Source organism: Bubalus bubalis, chromosome 7 (genome assembly GCF_019923935.1).
Source record: "Bubalus bubalis isolate 160015118507 breed Murrah chromosome 7, NDDB_SH_1, whole genome shotgun sequence".
Taxonomy (NCBI): Eukaryota; Metazoa; Chordata; class Mammalia; order Artiodactyla; family Bovidae; genus Bubalus; species Bubalus bubalis.
In genome coordinates, this window is record NC_059163.1 from 23,466,274 (window position 1) to 23,486,064 (window position 19,791).

At 39.9% G+C, this 19,791-nt stretch overlaps 1 protein-coding gene across 2 annotated transcripts; it reads left to right on the top strand.

Annotated features, from left to right (window-relative positions):
* The first annotated feature begins 237 nt into the window (after positions 1-237).
* On the top strand, positions 238-13,882 carry NAA11 (N-alpha-acetyltransferase 11, NatA catalytic subunit). Of its 2 annotated transcripts, none has more exons than XM_044945740.2 (2): positions 238-1,134; positions 13,152-13,882. In XM_044945740.2, exon 1 carries the CDS (start codon positions 430-432, stop codon positions 1,120-1,122), a length of 693 nt encoding a protein of 230 aa, XP_044801675.2. In that variant the 5' UTR covers positions 238-429; the 3' UTR covers positions 1,123-1,134; positions 13,152-13,882. The 2 variants fall into 2 exon arrangements, with proteins under 2 accessions (XP_044801675.2, XP_006053806.3); XM_006053744.4 differs by lacking the exon at positions 13,152-13,882 and adding an exon at positions 8,797-11,768 and having other exon boundaries at positions 243-1,134.
* The last annotated feature ends 5,909 nt before the right edge of the window (positions 13,883-19,791 follow it).

Here is a 19,791-nt window from a genome sequence, read left to right on the forward strand (position 1 = left end):
TGCTCTAAACTGTGGTTACATGGGCTTATCCAGTTTGTGAACATTTATACAGATATATCCAAATTAAAAAGTTACAGCTGGAACAAATAAGAAAATAATGTCAGCAACAGATCATACATTAAACATTGTATTAAAATCATTGAGGTCATAAGGAACTCTACTGCTCCGCCCCCTAAGCCATGCGTGCGCACATGCACAGTGAAGTGAAAAACCTCATTGGCTGGGACTAGGTGCGCACTTCCGGAAGCACTTAGCACCGCCCCTTCCGTCTGCTGGTCATCCCGCCTTCCAGCCAACCAGTCTCCGCACTCTCCAGCCCGGCAGCTTCCGTCCTGTGAACTCAAACTCCACCAAGGCAAACAGGGCTTGGCGGCTGTAGTTTTTTTCACCGTCTCCTCCGTCAGAACCGGCTCGCTGCTTGCCACCATCATGAACATCCGCAATGCTCGGCCAGACGACCTGATGAACATGCAACATTGCAACCTCCTTTGCCTTCCCGAGAACTACCAGATGAAATACTATTTCTACCATGGCCTTTCTTGGCCCCAGCTCTCTTACATCGCTGAGGACGAGGACGGGAAGATTGTGGGCTACGTCCTGGCCAAAATGGAGGAAGACCCAGATGATGTCCCTCACGGACACATAACCTCACTGGCTGTGAAGCGTTCCCACCGGCGCCTGGGCCTAGCCCAGAAGCTTATGGACCAGGCCTCCAGGGCCATGACTGAGAACTTTAGTGCCAAGTACGTGTCCCTGCACGTCAGGAAGAGTAACCGGGCAGCCTTGCACCTCTATTCTAACACTCTTAACTTTCAGATTAGTGAGGTGGAACCCAGATACTATGCAGATGGAGAAGATGCTTATGCTATGAAGCGGGATTTGTCGCAGATGGCAGATGAGCTGAGGAGGCAGTTACAGCTGAAGAAGGGCGGGTATGTGGTGCTGGGCTCCAGGGAGAACCAGGAGACCCAGGGCAGCACACTTCCTGGTTCCGAAATGGCCTGTCAAGAGGAGAAGAACCCGGCCACTGATGGTAGCGGGAGTGACAGCAAGGAACCCAGTGAATCCACGGAAAGCCCCGATGCCCAGGACAATTCAGAAGACTCCAACTCCACCTCCTAGAGCCTGCTTAAGGTAAGTGTTCTCACTTCCTCGACCCAGTTCCTATCTCCCCTGAATTCCTGCACCATACTTGGGTCACTGGAGTCCATCCCATTCTAGCCCCAATGGATTTCACTGTGAAAACACCCTGTTGACCTTGGGGAGGAGTGTAGAGTGGGTTGGGGGAAACTCATTGCTCATTATAGGAAGTTAATAGGATTCCATGCTGAAAGTAGATTAAATTCAGTAAAATAAACAACATTTATCCTGCCTTTTCGATATCAATTGTATTTCAGAATATCCACATAGTTTATGAAAGAAATTTCTTCTTTATAGAATGACAGCTAATAAAAGCAGAAAGAATGCTAGAGTTATAAAGTTGCCATTTTCAAACTCTTGAAACAATAGATCAGGCAGTTGTCATCAATGAATGATGGCATTAGGTGAAAGTTGGGACAGTTTGCAATGATGGATTAAGCTAGCAACACTTGAAGTCACTGGTCAAGTGTAACATCACTATGTGCTGTGCTGTGCTTAGTTGCTCAGTGGTGTTCGACTCTTTGCAACCTCATGGACTGTCCACCAGCTTCCTCTGTCCATATGGATTCTCCAGGCGAGAATACTGGAGTGGGTTGCCATGCCCTCCTTCAGAGGATCTTCTCAACCCAGGGTCGAGCATCACTATAAGGGAGACAAATATTATGTGCCTCCTAATCCAATAGGAAGTGCACAGTGACAGCTATGAAATATTCTTGCCCAAAGAAAATATTGTGTGTCTGTATAAAATGTATCTTGAATCCAAAGAAGACCCTGGATCTAACATTTTTTTAAGGGAAAAAAAAAAAACATAGGGACATGTTAAATTTCAATCAGCCAAATCCAGAATGAGAAAATTTCTGCAGAACAAATGATCTGGTTTCTCCAACAAATGAATGTCATTTTTAAAAAGAGAGGAGGAATTTATCTGTTAAAACAAGTTGTAGAGATATACTAACCATATACAACTGTTATGGAGGTTGTTTGGTTTAAACAAACTAAATATAAGACATTTTGACACAACTAGGCAGAACTTGAACACAGATTGTATCCTATTAAGGAATTGTTAATAATTTGGTTAAGTGAGCTAAATGATATTGTAGTATTGTTTTAAAAAGCCCTCATCTGTTAAAGATACCAGTTTAGATCAGTCACTTAGTCGTGCCCGATTCTTTGCTACCTCGTGGACTGCAGCATGCCAGGCTTCCCTGTCCATCATCAACTCCCGGAGCTTGCTCAAACTCACATCCATTGAGTCGGTGATGCCATCCAACCACTTCATCCTCTGTCATCCCCTTCTCCTGCCTTCAATCTTTCCCAGCATCAGGGTCTTTTCTAAGGATATATATTGAAGTAATTAGAGTTGAAATAATATGAGGCCTTGGATTTACTTCAAAATACTCCAGCAAAATCGCACACACACACACACACACAAAAGAGGTTCATGGAGGGGGAAATAGAAAAAATAAGAATGACAACATGTAATAATTGTTGAAGTTGGGTAATGGGTACTTGGGGGGTTCATTATGCTATTTTTTTCACTCTATAATGTGTGAAAATCAACATAAAAAGTCAAAGAACAAAACAATTACTGTTCTTCATACTAACCATTAACCAGTCACTGAAAAGTAGTTTTAAAAGACTATTTAATTTCCCTTAAAGAACGTTGTAACGCCTTAACAATTTGAAGGGTCAATTTAGAAGCTTTAACTTCTAGTCACCTTACCCTTATATATGAAAAAGGCAGCAACTTTCACGTAACAAAGTCCAGTTATGAGTGACACACTGCATATAATTAAATGCCATTGGATTCATTTACTCATTCATAAAAATTTGTATATGCCTGGCATGAGACTTGGAGCTTGGTATACACCAGTGATTAGGACAGGCTGATGTTTACATTATATAGCATCTTATCTTTGTGGTTATCAGCTTCTCTTCAGTTGTTATAGTATACCTGAGTAAGATTTTAAGTAAGCAAAGATAATTGGAGATTGCTTAATATCTGGTATGAGAAACAAAAATAACTGTCACTTTAGCAGGGGAAGAGAAAATAATAAATAATTGTAAGAAAATTATTGTGTGGCAGTTACAAATCTCAGTGTCCAAATTCAGGAATAACTGAAATGTTTCTTTATATTACTGTAATCGGACTTTATTTCTAAGATGAAAGAGGTGTTCCCTGTACTTAGCATCAGTGTCCTTCCATGTTGGAACCTGCTGAGACAGCTCCGTTGGCTCCATCTAATCTTTGGTCCTTATGAGCCCCTTCTGGGTCCTCTCCAGTCAGAGGCCTCTTCAGGTCTCAGGTGTTCTCTGCCATGTTGGGGCAATTTTGGTAGCAAGAGTATTAATGTGCGGAGGCTAGTTGTTCTAAAAATTAATCTCCAAATCTCAATAACTGAAAACAGTAACCCACATTTTCTCACATCACGGTCCAGTATGAGTCAGCGATGTGGTAGGGATGTGGAGGGGAGAGGAAAAGAAAGGCCCTTCTCCATGAAGTCATTCAGGACTCTAATCTGCTCCTTAGCCCTGTTTAGGAATCTGGTGAAGCCTAAGGACACCTGGAAAACTGCCTTTTAAAGGCTTGAAAATCTGTGCGATTGCAAAGGAAACCAATTTTTATTAATACTGTTGTCAAATTATTTTAAAATAGACTTATTTTGTTGTTCAGTCACTAAGTCGTGTCTGACTCCTTACCACCCCATGGACTGCAGCATGCCAGGCTTCCCTGTCCTTCACTGTCTCCCAGAGTTTGCTCAAATTCATGTCCATTGAGTCAGTAATACAATCTAACAATCTCATCCTCTGCCATCCCCTTCTCCTTTTGCCTTCCATCTTCCCCAACATCAGGGTCTTAAGATATTTATGCAGTTAAAAGAAACTTGAGTGTAAATGCTATTTGGAGATACCTCCAGCAGCTGTAGTGTAATATGAAAACCTGTGATTTGTATTGGTGATAAAGTCACAAGGTTTGTAACACACTACTATGCCTATTGAAGGAAATGCTAAATTTCAGATGGAGGCTAGTGAAAATCCAGAATTTTGTTGTTGTTGTTCCAAATCCAAGTTCATGGTTCTCCCAAATTCAGTTAATGGATCCCAGGCTAAAAGCCCCTGATACAGTCCCGTTTTCTAGAATCATATGTCCTCCACTGGTTCATATACATTCAACTTGCAGATAAGGGAAGATAATACGCATGGAGGTTTATTTAGGTGTTAAAAGTCGGTCTCATTTTCCTAACTACCTGCAGGGGAGATTAGATAGTGTAGTTTAGTTGTATGCCTGGGAGGAAAAGGAATGAGTTCTGGTAACCACACAGCATCATTTCTGCAACAGTGGGAACCACCCCAGTCGTGCTCTGGACTTTGAGAAGTTCTGCTTCCATGCCCAGCTAGGAGCCTGGGATCTCTCTGCTGCACCCTCCCTCTCCATACGTGGCACAGAAAATTCTGCCAGGCTATCTGAGCTGTCTGCTTAGTCACACGACACACTTGTCTTCTGCACAAACCTCAGCATGGGATACTGGGACCCTGCCACCTTGCTGCCTTTATGCCTCTTGTTAAAGCCTGGAAGAATTGACCCCTCTACATGGAAATCCCCCAAATTGTCTAAAGCTGCATTTACCATCCCTCACCTTTGTCCCATTCAGCAGGGGTTTATTAGGACATACACTTAGCTGCCTGAATGGGAAAAGACTTCTGTGAGGAAAGAAAGAATAGAGACAAAAATTAAAAAGGTTAATACAACAGAAGTATTATACAGCCACAATTGTGGCATTCCCCCTGTGGAACTGGAGTTAGAATACCTACAGAAGAAAGTCCTGAAAGAAATAACCTTTCATTTTCCCTTATCTTATTTTGGGTCTGGGCAATGGAGACAGAGTTAGAAGATTTAGAAGTGATGGTGAATAGGGCAGCTGGTGAAGGAGACCGGATATCTTCCTCTACAAAATGGTAATAAAAGTCACTGAGAACACTGTGTCAGAGATACTCTTATAGGGACTACTTGTGAATTGTCTCACTTAATCCTCCTAAAATCCCTCTAAAGTAGGTACCCAGGTAGTGCTATTTGTAAAGAACCTGCCTGCGAATGCAGGAGACATAAGAGACGCAGGTTCGATCCCTGGGTTGGGCACATCCCCTGGAGGAGGAAATGGCAACCCACTCCAGCAGCATTCTTGCCTGAAGAATCCATCCCACAGACAGTGAGGCCTGGCGGGCTAAAATCCATAGAGTCACACAGAGTCAGACATGACTGAAGTGACTTGGCACACACACACACATGCAGAATGCATTGCTCCATTTTACAGATGAGAAGTGCCTGTCATTCAGACAGTAAGTGGAAAACAGGGAAGCAAACTCAGATCCTGGGACTCCACCAGGGTGAAGATTAAGTGGACAATGCCTGAAAATTGCTGAGCACAATGCTTCACACACAGTTACTTATTCTATAAATTTTCGCTTTCAAACTGCAGTGATAGTAACCATCCAGCCTTTTTTTCTTCTCCACAGTAATCAAGTGATAGAATGTTGTGTATGAGCAGCAACAGTTTGCAGCCTTGGAAGGGAGATGCATCTTAATGATTAAAATAGCTTTCACTGACAAGCTGAATGTCAAAGCATTCAGCTGAATCAATGCTCGTCAACAGCGGAGTTTCTAAGGAGCCATAGCAATGAAGACAGGTCAGTTCAAAACATGCTAGTTAAGGCAGGAATGCCATCAAATTGATGCTCCTGACAAGAAATATGTGGATGATTAATAACAAAAAGGGAAAAAATGCAGAATCTTAGAATTTTCCATTGAGCTGGCAATATTGAGTTAACAAAGGTTACTTGAGTGACTCTCCCTTTCTGGTCTATTCTTTCTGTCGCTAAGCTGTCATCCTAACAAAAAGTTGTTAAATGTTCACATGAGCATTCACTGAAATAGACTGTTCTTAATTTTACCAGACAACTAATTATAACTGGAATGATATAATGAAATATGGAAGAAAGTTAGAGACTGACAGGTCTGGTAAATTCCTAGTATAACCTTACCCCAGATATGCCAGAAACCATAGATTTCAAATGCTGCTGCACTGTATAAAGATAAAGAGGGGAGGGGAGGTGGGAAGAGATAAAATACTGTTTTGAAATACTAATCAGATAGATATCATTTGTTGAATTATTTATAATCTCTAACAATGTCACTTTTCAGTCAGTGTGCCATGTATATATTTAGGATGACTGAAATACCAACTTTGTTAGAGGTAACTGACAAAAGCAGAGGCTTTTCCTAAATGTTATACTCTTCATGCTAAGGAGCTCTATGGTGGAAGAGGTAAGGAAGAGACGATAACAACAGTTATTCTGTGAATGGCTGTGGTTCAAAGAGCCTTCCTGAAATATTCTGCAGTGCTGTTTCTTCAGACTGAAATCCTCAGACTATCATAGGATTTTTTTTTAAGTTCCAAGTCATAAAATTCTATTTTGTTCTTGGAAGGTCATGTCAACAATTAACATATTTCTCAGGCTGCCATTGCCTGTCTTTAAGGAATCCTAGTAGTGTAAGAATTTGAACTTAATAAGCTAATAAGTTAAGGACTAATAATATTCATATTTTATCTTAATGTCTTAATTGTATCAAGCAATATTTACTGAGAAAACTAAAAGAACTATAGAATTGGTTTTTATATAACTTCTTTTGCATGCCTCTTTTAACAGTGTTTGAAACAAATTAAAAAGGTAATGATGATAGACTTTCTGGCCTATTCTCCCACATCTTCCATGACAGCAAATACACTTTTTTTCAAAAATAACATTTTGTATTATATGCCTCTGCCTGTCCTGTTTGATTCACTGTTGTTATTCTGGGAACTGACTTCTCTGTAATTATGATTTTGGCTTTTCTAAAATTATGACTTTGTACAAAAATGCTTTGTAACTGGCCTGTGCCTAATAGCCTTTATCTTACTACTTCTGTGTGCATCTGATAGATGGGAAAACAATGCATCTTGACAATTTTAAGGTTGTGTTGTTGTTTTATTTGCAGCTACTCAGTAATGGGAAGCAATACTCCACTAGTTTTTCTTTAACTTATATATTCCATTCACATATCACACAAACCTTTCTACCTTATTAAGGATAGGGCCCATGTGCCAGTTCCTTGGACTCCAAAATTACTGCAGACAGTGACTGCAGCCATGAAATTAAAAGATGCTTGCTCCTTGGAAGAAAAGCTATGACAGACCTAGGCAGTGTATTAAAAATTAGAAGTATCACTTTGCTGACAAATAGTCAAAGCTATGGTTTTTCCAGTAGTCATGTACGGATGTGAGAATTGGACTGTAAAGAAGGCTGAGTGCCATAGAATTGATGCTTTCAAACTGGTGCTGGAAAAGGCTCTTGAGAGTCCCTTGGACTGCATGGAGATCAAGCCAGTCAATCCTAAAGGAAATCAACCCTGAATATTCATTGGAAGGACTGATGCTGAAGCTCTAATACTTTGGCCACCTGATACAAAGAACCAACTCTTCGGGAAAGACCCTCATGATTGGAAAGATTGAAGGCAGAAGGAGAAGGGGATGAGATGGTTGGATGGCATCACTGACTCAATGGACTTGAGTTTGAGCAAATTCCAGGAGATAGTGAAGGACAGGGAAGCCTGGCATGCTGCAGTCCATGGGACTGCAAAGAGTCAGAAATTACTTAGCAACTGAACAACAACCCCCATGTCCCATTTATCTTCATTTCCTTAACTCCTGATACATTATTCCTTCATTGTAAGTTCTCAGTATATAGTCATTGAAAGAAGGAAGGACCCTCCCGAATTACCAATGTAGAATTTAAAAATGAAAAGGAGAGGAAGTGTACTTAAGGCACTACTTCCTATTACCTATTGTAATTAGAATGCTTTTAAGTTATGAATAAAGAGACATAATGGGTATTTTGCTTTCATATCCAGGTCTCACAGAAAGAAAATATGACTTCTAGAATTGGACACATTGCATCTAGCTATCAAGAGCTAAAAAGGCTTTTCATTTCATTTGAATTGAGATAAATTTCCTTTTTCTCTCTCTCTCTCTTTTTTTTTTTTTTTTTTTGAGATAAGTTTCTTTTTGAGTGGAGTAGGATGGGGTAGAATTTGAAGATGGCAAGCAAAAGTGTCATAATTTCTTTAGGTTTAAAATAAGATCTTTGGGGTAGATCTCAGCCTTTAATTGTTCTCCCCACTCCTGTCTCTTCTGGCAGAAATGGCTTTTTGGTTTGGTTCAGTTGCTCAGTCATGTCTGACTCTTTACGACCCCATGGACTGCAGCACACCAGGCCTCCCTGTCCATCACCAACTCCCAGAGTTTACCCAAAACTCCTGTCCGTTGAGTCAGTGATGCCATCCAACCATCTCAACTTCTGTCATCCCCTTCTCACTTAGATGTCAAGAAAAGTTCATGTGTCTTCACCACAGAGAGGGGAGAGAGCCTCAGATTCACGTGTGGCTCTTTGTGCTGTCATCTGAATTCTCACTGGCCCCCATGGAGATATAGCGAGTCTAAACTGGCTATTAGTGCCTTGTTGATCTGCTGCCAGAATCTGTTATTGGTTAAACCCAGATTTTATTCTCTCAGAGTCTATAGCTCTCCTTTGCTCACTTGCTCTCTTTTCACTTCTCAACAGCATTGCAGGTCCTCGTGTCTCAACCACATCTGCTCTCTGAGGCCTGGCTTATCCCGTGAACTCTGTAGCATCTGCTCTGGGGTCATCTCAGGCCAACCCCAATGGCTTCTCACTCTCAACCTTCCACATACCCCACCAGGATCATGACAGAATACGTGGACACAAGAGCCTGCTGTGCAAGCGCCAAGGAAGTTTGAGGCCTGCCATCACCGAACCTTTCCTGGCCTGCTCACACCATGCCTGCCATTTTATTGTGTTTGTAGTAGTCCTTTGTTGGGTGTGGTTGTCTTGTAAGGTTGTCCCTTCCTAAAATACAGAACAGGAAACAGGGAAAACTCCCAAAGCTCCCAGGCTTTTAGTTTTTGCCATTGTTCCTCTGGGTTTTCATTCTTGAGGGGGTGGTCAGGACCATCAAGTCAGACCTCATGCCCCCTTCCTTTTCCTTTTTCACCTCTTCTGTTAGAAGTATTCTGTTTCCTCTTCCTTTCTCCAGGAACCTGTCCGCTCTCACGTCCTCTTCTTTCTTAAAGAGGTATTCTCCTTCCCAGGGGGAGGAAGTGGTAAGGGCTTCTATTATGCAATCAGAACTTGGAGATTTTAAGAAAAGGACAACCAGTAATTAAATTGGAATGTCTAATCTGCTTTTTAGTGTCTTTTTTTTTTTTGGTTAGTGACATAACTTGCCGTTTATTGAGAGCCTATAATGTTTAGGCACAGTGCTAGGGCCTTTATTACCAGTATATTTAATCCTCTCAGCAAGTGGGAGGTAAGTATTATTATCCCTATTTTATAGATGGGGAACCTGAAGCTCAAGGAGGCGAAGTAAATTTTTAGGACCTGAACTCAAGTTATTTGAATTCAAAGCCAAAATTTCTTTCACTTTCCTCTTGCTCCTTTTTGCATTTTATTTACAAAAGTGTGAAAACAATAGCAAAAAAGGGAGAATCGAGTTTGAAAATGTGTTAACACGTGACAACTATATGTCTTTTGTAAATATTTATATAACCCACTGTTATAATCCTGTTTACTGTTTTCCCCAGTAAAAAGAAGTAAAGGCAAAACATTTTGACCACTTTTGATGAAGTGCAGCAGAGGTCACCAGATAAAATCCAGTTATCATTACTTAATGTTTTTCTATTCACTGAATGTGAATTACCATAGAGTGTAGTTTTTCTCATGTTTAAATTTTTATGAAAACTAGTGTGTATGGTTTAAAGTTAAAGCCCTGACATTAACCATCCGATGACAAGAGAGAAATCTGTTCTCTGTAGTCATAATCAGCCCTCCTAAGCTCTTCTTACAAATCTACTCTAAGAATGCACTCTTATGAATGCCTGCCTAAAAAAAAAAAAAAAAATGCCTGCCTAATAGGAAATGATTGCCTGAGGCAGACATAAAAGTTTTTTCCTACATGAGGATTTGACAATACAAACCTCTCATCCATCTTTCCATCTTTACTGTTTTTCTTTTTAATTTTCTCTCCCAACTCTAAAACTATTTTATTCCTTCCTCTCAAGCATGTATTTATCTCTTTATTTTTAAATATTACAGCTTTCTAACATCTGTCTCTAGGGCAGCATAATCTTACTGGTGAAATAGTCCATGTTTTCCTTGAGCCCTTGTCAATATGTCTTCGTGTTAACAGCTTAGCAGATGGAGAAACAGAAGGAGTAGCCTCAGCTTACCTGAGTGATTTCTCTCCGGCACCCGGCACATGACTGTATCTACTAACTTGATGATAGGAACTGGAGTAATTGGAAGATAAGAAACGATGCCTGACTTTTGCAGTGTTGTTTACCAAAACTATTGGCAGCTTTTTTACGTTACTGTTAGATCCTTTTCCCCAGTCTCTACCAAGAGAAGACAGAATTATAGCAACCTACCTGGTTTGCACTGTGCCTACTTAGATAATGAAAGTTAAATAATAATAACTAATATCGCTTTGGCCATAAATTAGCATATTCCCAGGTGGTTCCAGGGTAATCATCGTGATTTAGCAGGAGCAATAGCTTTCTGCAACAGAAAATGTGGGAGCCTGTGATACTGCTTTGTGTAATAGCATTGTTCTTTTTACATGGGGCTTATTATTATTTAATGGGCTGACTGCTTTGTACTTAAGTATTGGGTTGGCCAAAAGCTTCATTTGGGTTTTTCCATAGGATGTTGTGGAAAAACCCAAGTTTTTTTGGCCAACCCCGTACAAACCGAGAGAGGCCAAAGCAGGACTTTGAAACAAGGATGTAGGAGAGTCGGTGGTAAACACCCTTGGACTAGCTGTAGGAAATGACCCACACCGGCTCCTGTACTTGCTGCTTTAAAGAAACTATCTGGGTGGGCTAAGGTCTGTGAGCATATTGTTCAGAAACACTAATCATCAAGATGCAGGGTTTTCTCTGGCTAATAGAAACTTGTGAATGAAGTCTGTGAGTTACCTAGTTGGAATCTGTGTTTTCCTTTTGGAGATAAGAATAAGGAACCGAAAGTGACTGAAACAATAATGGGGAAGTAGATATGTGGGAGGAGCAGAGAGGGGTGCTGGACGTTAGTCCAAAGCTGAGTAAACTAGGAAAGGATAAGGACTCTGAAATAGCTGAAAGAAAGTTTTCTCAAGCTTTTACACGCAGATGGGTCATTGGGGACCATGTTAAAATGAAGGTTTTGTTTCCGTAAGTGGGGGTGGGGGGGATGCTGAGTGTCTGCATTTCTAACTAGCTCCTGGACAATGGGCAATGCTGATGTTGCTGATCTAGGTATCACACCTTGACTTGTAGATGTCTTAACAGTTATCTCGAAATATGGAACTAGTCCAGAATACCTGTGACTGGCCTATAGGTTGGTTTGTATTAGACTTCAAATAATTTAGAATCTCATTCTTAAATATACATGCAAATGTTGTTTGTCTTAGGAATTTTGTCATATGAGGTTGATGACCTAATGATTTCAATAAAAATTTCAAACCTGTTTCATCAAAATGTGTAAAGCAAAATTTATATTACAGTATATGAGCTATAGTGATAATAATTGACATCTTCTATTATATTAGAAGGTAGGCTCAGCAGGAGAAGAATCTGCCTGCAATGCGGGAGACCCCTGTTCAATTCCGGGTTTGGGAAGATCTGCTGGAGAAGGGATAGTCTACCCACTCCAGTACTCTTGGGCTTCCTTGATGGCTCAGCTGGTAAATAATCTGCCTGCAACGTGGGAGACATGGGTTCGATCCCTGGGTTGGGAAGATTCCCTGGAGAAGGGAACAGCTACCCACTCCAGTATTCTGACCTGGAGAATTCTATAGACTGTAGAGTTCATTGGGTCACAAACGGTCTCAAAGAGACTAACTTTCACTTTCTTTGATATGTTAATATTTCCTTCCTCATCTTTGACTTCCAAACAAATGACTGGGTAGATGAGATTTTTGAACTGTCACTCAATTTATTGTGTTTGTTGGTCCATAGATTACTCCAGACACTAAGAATGTTTCCCATGCTGATATTTGACATAGAATTTGAACATGAACACATTAAAAAAAAGTATGAGATCTTTATGTGGGTTGAAGTGGTGTGGGAAACAATTTCAAGAAAAAATTTCTCATCCAGGGATAAGAATTTCTAGCCCAGGTTTTCTCAAAGTACAGTTCATCAAAGTCACCCAGGTGCTATGTTAAAAACACAGTTTCTTTCACTCCAGCTCAAATTTACAAAACAGATTGTGTATTTTTAACAAGCCTCCAGGTGATTGTTTTGTATGCTGCCACCTGAAAATCATTGACTAGTAAGACATTGTGGAGAAGGCAATGGCACCCCACTCCAGTACTCTTGCCTGGAAAATCCCAGGGACGGGGGAGCCTGGTAGGCTGCAATCCATGGGGTCGCTAAGAATCAGAGACGACTGAGCGACTTCACTTTGACTTTTCACTTTCATGCATTGGAGAAGGAAATGGCAACCCACTCCAGTGTTCTTGCCTGGAGAATCCCAGGGAAGGGGGAGCCTGGTGGGCTGCCGTCTCTGGGGTCACATAGAGTTGGAACACGACTGAAGCGACTTAGCAGCAGCAGTAAGGCATTGAATTCATCATGAAGGTAATTTGAAGGGCAATTTTCCCATGGTGACACTCCAAATTTAAGTTAATTTGTTCAAAGAAGCATTTTGCTGTTGTCTTTCTATTACTTGCCTGCCCATCCTTTCCCCAGTCCTCCCTTTTCAACATCAGTGTCCCCTCCCTTTTCCTAGTTTTATCTTTGTTTTTGTCTCCAAGCCAACAATAACCTGTCGTTTGGCAGTAGTGGCATATAGCACAGACGTGCAGAATCAGAATATTCACAGATACTCTCACTGAAATTTTCTTAATTTCTTTCCAGAACAAGAAGCTAAAATACTGCAATGTCCAGTTACGAGTCAGATACCAGGCCAGTCTGGAGTCACAGGCTCTTCTACTCCTGTGTCATTCGTTCCTCATAGCCTTTCATCATCTGGGTGTTCTGAGTCAGAACTGTTATTAACGGTACTTGGCCAAAAACCTGATGAAACAGACCAAGTGACTTATCATAGCCCTTCTTAATACTTTTTCCTAGACATGAATGCTTCTTTGAAATCTTAAAAGACACAGATCATTTCCTTGAGGCACACTTGAAAGGTAATTTAAACAGCTTGTTCCCTTATATGGATATAAAGATTAAATTTTGTGAAGTTCTGCAAAAAAAAAAAAGTCCTTTCATTATAAATCATACATATATTGCTTTCACACCAAAATTAAGATAGCTTTGTGTAAGGTCATCACCTCAACTGCATATTTTAAGACCTTACTTAGAGAACACAGTCCTTAGCAAGTAATTGTCACAAGAAGTGGTTTAATGGAGTGAGAAATCACAGACCTGAGTCCAAAGGCTTAAATTTTAGTCCTAGTTTGGCTTATTACTACCTGGATATCCTCTGGCATGTCAATTTTCTCATATATAAAATAGAGAAAAATAACTTTCATACCTTCTGAGTTATTGTGTAATGAGGTATTGTAGGGAAAACTGCACTGTAATTTGTAAGAAGACGTGTAAATGTTATTACTAACGTTTTTACTTTCAGAGATTTTTATCAGATTCAAACTGGTGTGAAATATTGATAATTTTCCTCTCTAGCCATCCAGAAAAGAAAAAAAAAATCAGCATTTCTGCAGTGATGACTGTGTGCATGTGTGTGAATATTTTAAGGAACGAAGTATGACAAAGGGAGTGAATTCCTATAAATGTAGCAAGTCAAATCTCTATGTATTCATTTAAAAGGAAACGCTTAATAAGAGTTGTTTATCTCTTGCTCTTTATGACCCAAGCATTCATATGTAAAAAGATTATTTGTGTGAATCAAATTGTACTTGTTTTCCCATTTGCATGGTTTTGAGCAAAGGAGACTTAAAAAAAATCACCAAAGTTTTCACATATTCAAAATCTTAAGTAAACTATGGTGATACATTAGGGCAAGGCATCTAAATCTGGCTACTTTTTGAAGCATCACCAGAGCAAAAAGCTGTGTTAAGTCCCAAGGTACATACATTCATTACTGAAAGAAGGTACAAAAGTTAAAGTTTGTTAAATAATAGATGTTGTAAAGAATCTTGGAAAATTATGGACTCCCTCATGTAAAGAGCCTTCTAGGAAATGAGTATTTCTATTGTTCCTTTGGTATTCAAGACAGTTTTGTGCCTTGGTATATGTGCTATGCTTAGTTGCTCAGTCATGTCCAGCTCTTTGCAACTCCATGGACTGTAGCTCATCTGTCCATGGGGATTCTTCAGGCAAGAATACTGGAATGGTTTGCCACACCCTTCTCCAGGAGGAGGTCTTCCCAACCCAGGGATCAAACCCAGGTCTCCTGCATTGCAGGCAGATTCTTTATCATCTGAGCCGCCAGGAAATCCTTGGTAAGTATGCCCTAGTTAGTAAGATTCTCAGTTAGTTGGAGGTATGCCTTTCTTTTAAAAGTGGCAAAACAATTCATGTGAAGGGAAGTTGAGAAAAGAACCAACAAAACAGAAGGGTTCTTAGGCAGATCAGCCTAGGAAGATGTACACTTGGAAACTGATAACAGATTTTGAGTCCCTTAAAATTACTCAATGCCTGTGTATCCCTTATAAAGTACTAAAGGAAGAAAAGCAATGATCCATGATATATTTTCCACCACTTCATACATGTTCTTTAATTTTATTCTCTTCTTTATAATTGGGGAGTCAGAGGGAGCAGGGTGGGTAGATTAATTTGTATCCAGTAAATTCTTTTGTTTGTTTGTTACCAAAACTTACACAATGAAAGGAGGTAGTTTCAGAATAACTGGACACCCTGAATAAAGAAAGAAGGCTGTATTTATAGTTTAAAATTGTGTATACCAGTACAATTCTGATTCTAAAATATCTTGGTCAGTCATGTGAAAATATAGGTTTCTGTCTTTGATGAGAAAAAAACAGAGAGAGAGGGCTTATCACAGAATGTACAGCTTTTAGAACCACTCTGTCATTCATGGCTTATCCCTCAGAATTCAAAGCTTTATAAGTTATAAACATTTTCCAGCACATGGTACACCCTGTCTTATGTCAGACAGGGCTAGGATAATCCAAGGGCATAAATGAATTTTCCGTTTTCCACCCTGAATTATTCTTTCATCCCTCATACCCAGTATTCTATTATTCTTTCCTGGCTTAAGTTCCACCCTTAAGCGACGCTGGAATTCCTTCAAAATAACCTATATCATATCACTTTTTAAATTCCTTTGCCCCTTCTGTCCCCACTTCCCATAGATAGATTGATAAATAGATCCTACATCATGGCTGGTAATAAGCATTTTTAAGAATTCACATGAAATTATTCATCACTGGCAGCCTTGCTCCTCTAAAGAATATTTATATTTAATGCAAATGAATCTGACTGGTAGGATAAACCTGCTTCATTGATACTCTCATCTTATCTACTGGAAGATCTAAACTGGAGCTCCACAGGGTGGCCTGCCACCTTGGGCCACAGTTTTTGTTTAAAAAGGAAGAATGCATTTCCTACTTATGAGCAAATGAAATACTAAGAAGCAATGTTTTTTTATGACCTGAAGCTTTCTTTTTTGCATTGTTCCTTCATTTCTTTTTTCTCCCACATCTTCAACAATCTTAATGTCCCAATTTATACATCTACAAAATAGAAATCATTGTAGGGTTGCTATAAGGACTACAAAGTCATTACAAGGGTTAAGTAAAAAATTCATCCAGGTGCCCACCCATCCAGGTGCACAGTAAGTATCGGTACCAGTTACTTCCCTTCTAATTTGTGCATAAATATTTGAATAAAGCCTTAATTCTAATATAGGACTTTACATTTGAGTATCATTTTATGCAAAAAATTATTTAGTGATCATAAGCTGTTTCTGTCTTCCAGTGTCTTCTCCATTCTCTACTGATTTACCTCTGAGTGTGCCCAGGCAATAGCAGATGCTCAAGGCATGAATGAATGAAGTCAAAGGATTCACAGATGAGGAATAACTGAGCCAGTGAAGGTTATACAGAACCCTGTGCTGTGCTGTGTCACTCAGTCATGTCTGACTCTGCGACCCCATAGTCTGTAGCCTTGCCAGGCTCCTCTGTGCATGGGGATTCTCCAGGCAAGAATACTGGAGTGGGTTGCCATGTCCTCCTCCAGGGGATCTTCCCAACCCAGGGATTGAACCCAGGTCTCACACATTGAGGGCAGATTCTTTCCCCTCTGAGCCAACAGGGAAGTCCAAGAATACTGGAGTGGGTAGCCTATCCCTTCTCCAGGGGATCTTCCTGGCCCAGGTATTGAACCGGGGTCTCCTGCATTGCAGGTGGATTCTTTACCAGCTAAGCTACCAGGGAAGCCCATACAAAACCCCACTTTATATCAAATAATGGTAAGACAAGAACCCTTTGCAATCAAAGAATAAATGTTATTTTAAGAAGAACTACTCCAGTGCAGTTCTATGCCAATAGTAAAGTATTTCTATTTTCCCTCTGTTTTCAAATCTGAAAGCCAGATAATATTATCCTAATATTTCTTTCCCCAAAAGGTAAAATAAGAGGTGCAAATAACTGAGAACACTTAGCAAATCCCTCAAGATGTGTTTCTCCAAATATAACAACCAAAATTCATTAAAAGTAAGAAAGCATGATAATTGGTGAAAACCAGGACATTGCATACCCAGTTTTAACTTTGCAAATAAAACTAAAATGATATGTGAAATGTTTTTTAAAATATCACAGTAAAATGTGGTTTTCATAGGTGTTTATGCTTTTGGAAAAGGGAAAAAATGACTACCATTTCATTCTTTGTGCAGAACAGTCTGTTCTATTTAAAAAAAAAAATAAATAAATGAGCAGTAATCTCCAAGAAATCATCTTGACCAGCATTAATGACTAGTGTGATAGTTAACAGCCCGAGGCATAGCCAGAGGCCATTAAGGCTCTTGGGGGGAAAAAAGGTTGGGGGATTGTGGTTTACCAGTAATTAACCATAGTTATGAAGCAAAACTTCCTAAGAAAAGAGATAAAAGTTTCTCTGGCTTATTCTATCTTTTCATATACCCCTCCCCGACCTTTTTTAGTAAACAGGAAAAGAGGATACTGCCATCATTTCACAAACCAGGTTGGATTGGAAATAATTCATTTAATGAAACAGGGACACTCAGGGGACCAATTAATGCCTTTTCAAGCTTAGGCTAGACAACTATAAGAGCCACTTTAAAAAAAAATAACTCAGCCTAACACATTAGTTGATTGTTGGTGAACTGAAACTCAATCATCAGATCATAAGGATTTTTGGGGGGGAGCTTTTTTTTCAGTTTTTAATCTTATCTCAATAAAGGTAAATACATAAGGATTATAAATAAACAAATCTGAAGTAATATAGATTGGGGGAACCTCAAGAGGGTCAGGAGATAATGAAGATTATACCTCAATATTGGGATTATGATGTTAGTTCTTTATTTCAATAAAAGTGGATAGAGATCTTTCATATCAGGGACAGGGCTTAGCTGTAAGGACAAAGTAATCTTCTGGGAATTATGCATACAGGCTTGACATCATTTTTATTGGATGGCTGATGAACTGGAAAACTCCAGGATAGCCAGGCTTTAATTTGTAATCTTAATTTTCATATAAATCGGTACATTTCAGGGGGAGGGAGTGGGGGATGTGGGGACTTTGATGCTTGCTGGCCTGATGGTAATAAGACAGCCCTGGAGCACGGGCTGCAGTACTAATTCATTCAGTATCTGATTCTGTCTTTTCCTCTATCCATCTGTCTTCCATCTTTACATCTATCATTTACAGAAATTTACAGCCTGCAAATACCAGAGAAGCTAATGTTAGTGCAATCTTCCCTCCACGTTCTCTTGGAATGATCTATCGTAATCTACTTATCATAGACATGCACACTATAATGTACAATAATTTAATCTTCAGCCCCAAAAACGACTGCAATTGTTTTCCAAGCATGCATTGTAAGGTGTTTTTTTTTCCCCTTCTTTTTAACCTTTTTAAAGGCTACAGGGCATGAGAGAACACTAGTTTCCCTTCATAAAACAATTATCTTGGTGTCTCCCATATATACTTTCTTATCCATAGGATCACACAGGGGCAAGGTTATCAAACTAGAACGTACTGCTGATTTATTTGGTCACAAAGAAACTGGGCCCATACATTTCCAATATAGAATGCAGATGCTTTTCACATTGTAAAAGAAGTAAGAGCTCTTGTACTGAATATGCTAGCAATATATCTTAGCAATATAGCAATAAAATTAAATTTTCTCTCTAGACTGTTCTAGTCTTTAACATCATAAGTAAAATTGAATCTTCATGCAAAATTATAATCAAAGACTCTATGAGCTGAATTGACCATAGAAAACAAGTAATACACAGAGGGGAAATTATTTGCTCATAAGCACACATTTTTTCTCTCAAGTAATGTTTCTACAGCTTTTCTTTTCCATTTAAAATTTTTAAGTTGTCCTTTTGTTATTTTGTTATTGTTCTGGTCCAAAAATAATATGCCTTGACATTCACCACTTTCTGTCTACATACCTTGCCTCCTTTTGAAGAAATGCTGCCATATGTCTTGTCTCTGTTTAGGCTAGAATGATACTTAACTAATTAATCCACCCATCCATCTATCCACTGCACTATGCACTATGTAGAGTGGCAGATATATTGATAGGATATGCAGTATTTTTTCTCCAGGAATTCAGACTTAGTAGGGAGATAGACTTGTAACAACAACAACAACAAAAAACCCAAACCCAAGGCCTCCAGGAAGAAGGGACACTGAGGCTAAGATTTAAAGATATGAAGAGGTTTGCAAAGCTGAGACAGTGATGGATAAAATGGGATAGTACAACATTTGTAAAGGCAGAGCAAATGAAAGGGAATTTGACACATAATACATGAATGGAGTTCACAGGGGTTTACAAAAATGAATGAGTCTGGCCAAGTGTTATTTGGTAAATGGTAGACCCTCAAAGGGAGAAGGCAATGGCACCCCACTCCAGTACTCTTGTCTGGAAAATCCCATGGATAGAGGAGCCTGGTAGGCTGCAGTCCATGAGGTTGATAAGAATCGGACACAACTGAGCAACTACACTTTCACTTTTCACTTTCATGCATTGGAGAAGGAAATGGCAACCCACTCCAGTGTTCTTGCCAGGAGAATCCCAGGGACAGGGGAGCCTGGTGGGCTGCCGTCTATGGGGTTGCACAGAGTCAGACACGACTGAAGCGACTTAGCAGCAGCAGCAGCAGTAGCAGACCCTCAAAGGAAAAGATACTGATACAATCTTTAGTTGAAGGTGAAGGTGAAGTCGCTCAGTCTTGTCTGACTCTTTGCGACCCTGTGGACTGTAGCCTGCCAGGCTTCTCTGTCCATGGGATTTTTCAGGCAAGAATACTGGAGTGGGTTACCATTTCCTTCTCCAGGGGATCTTCCCAACCCAGGGATCGAACCCTGGTCTCCTGCATTGG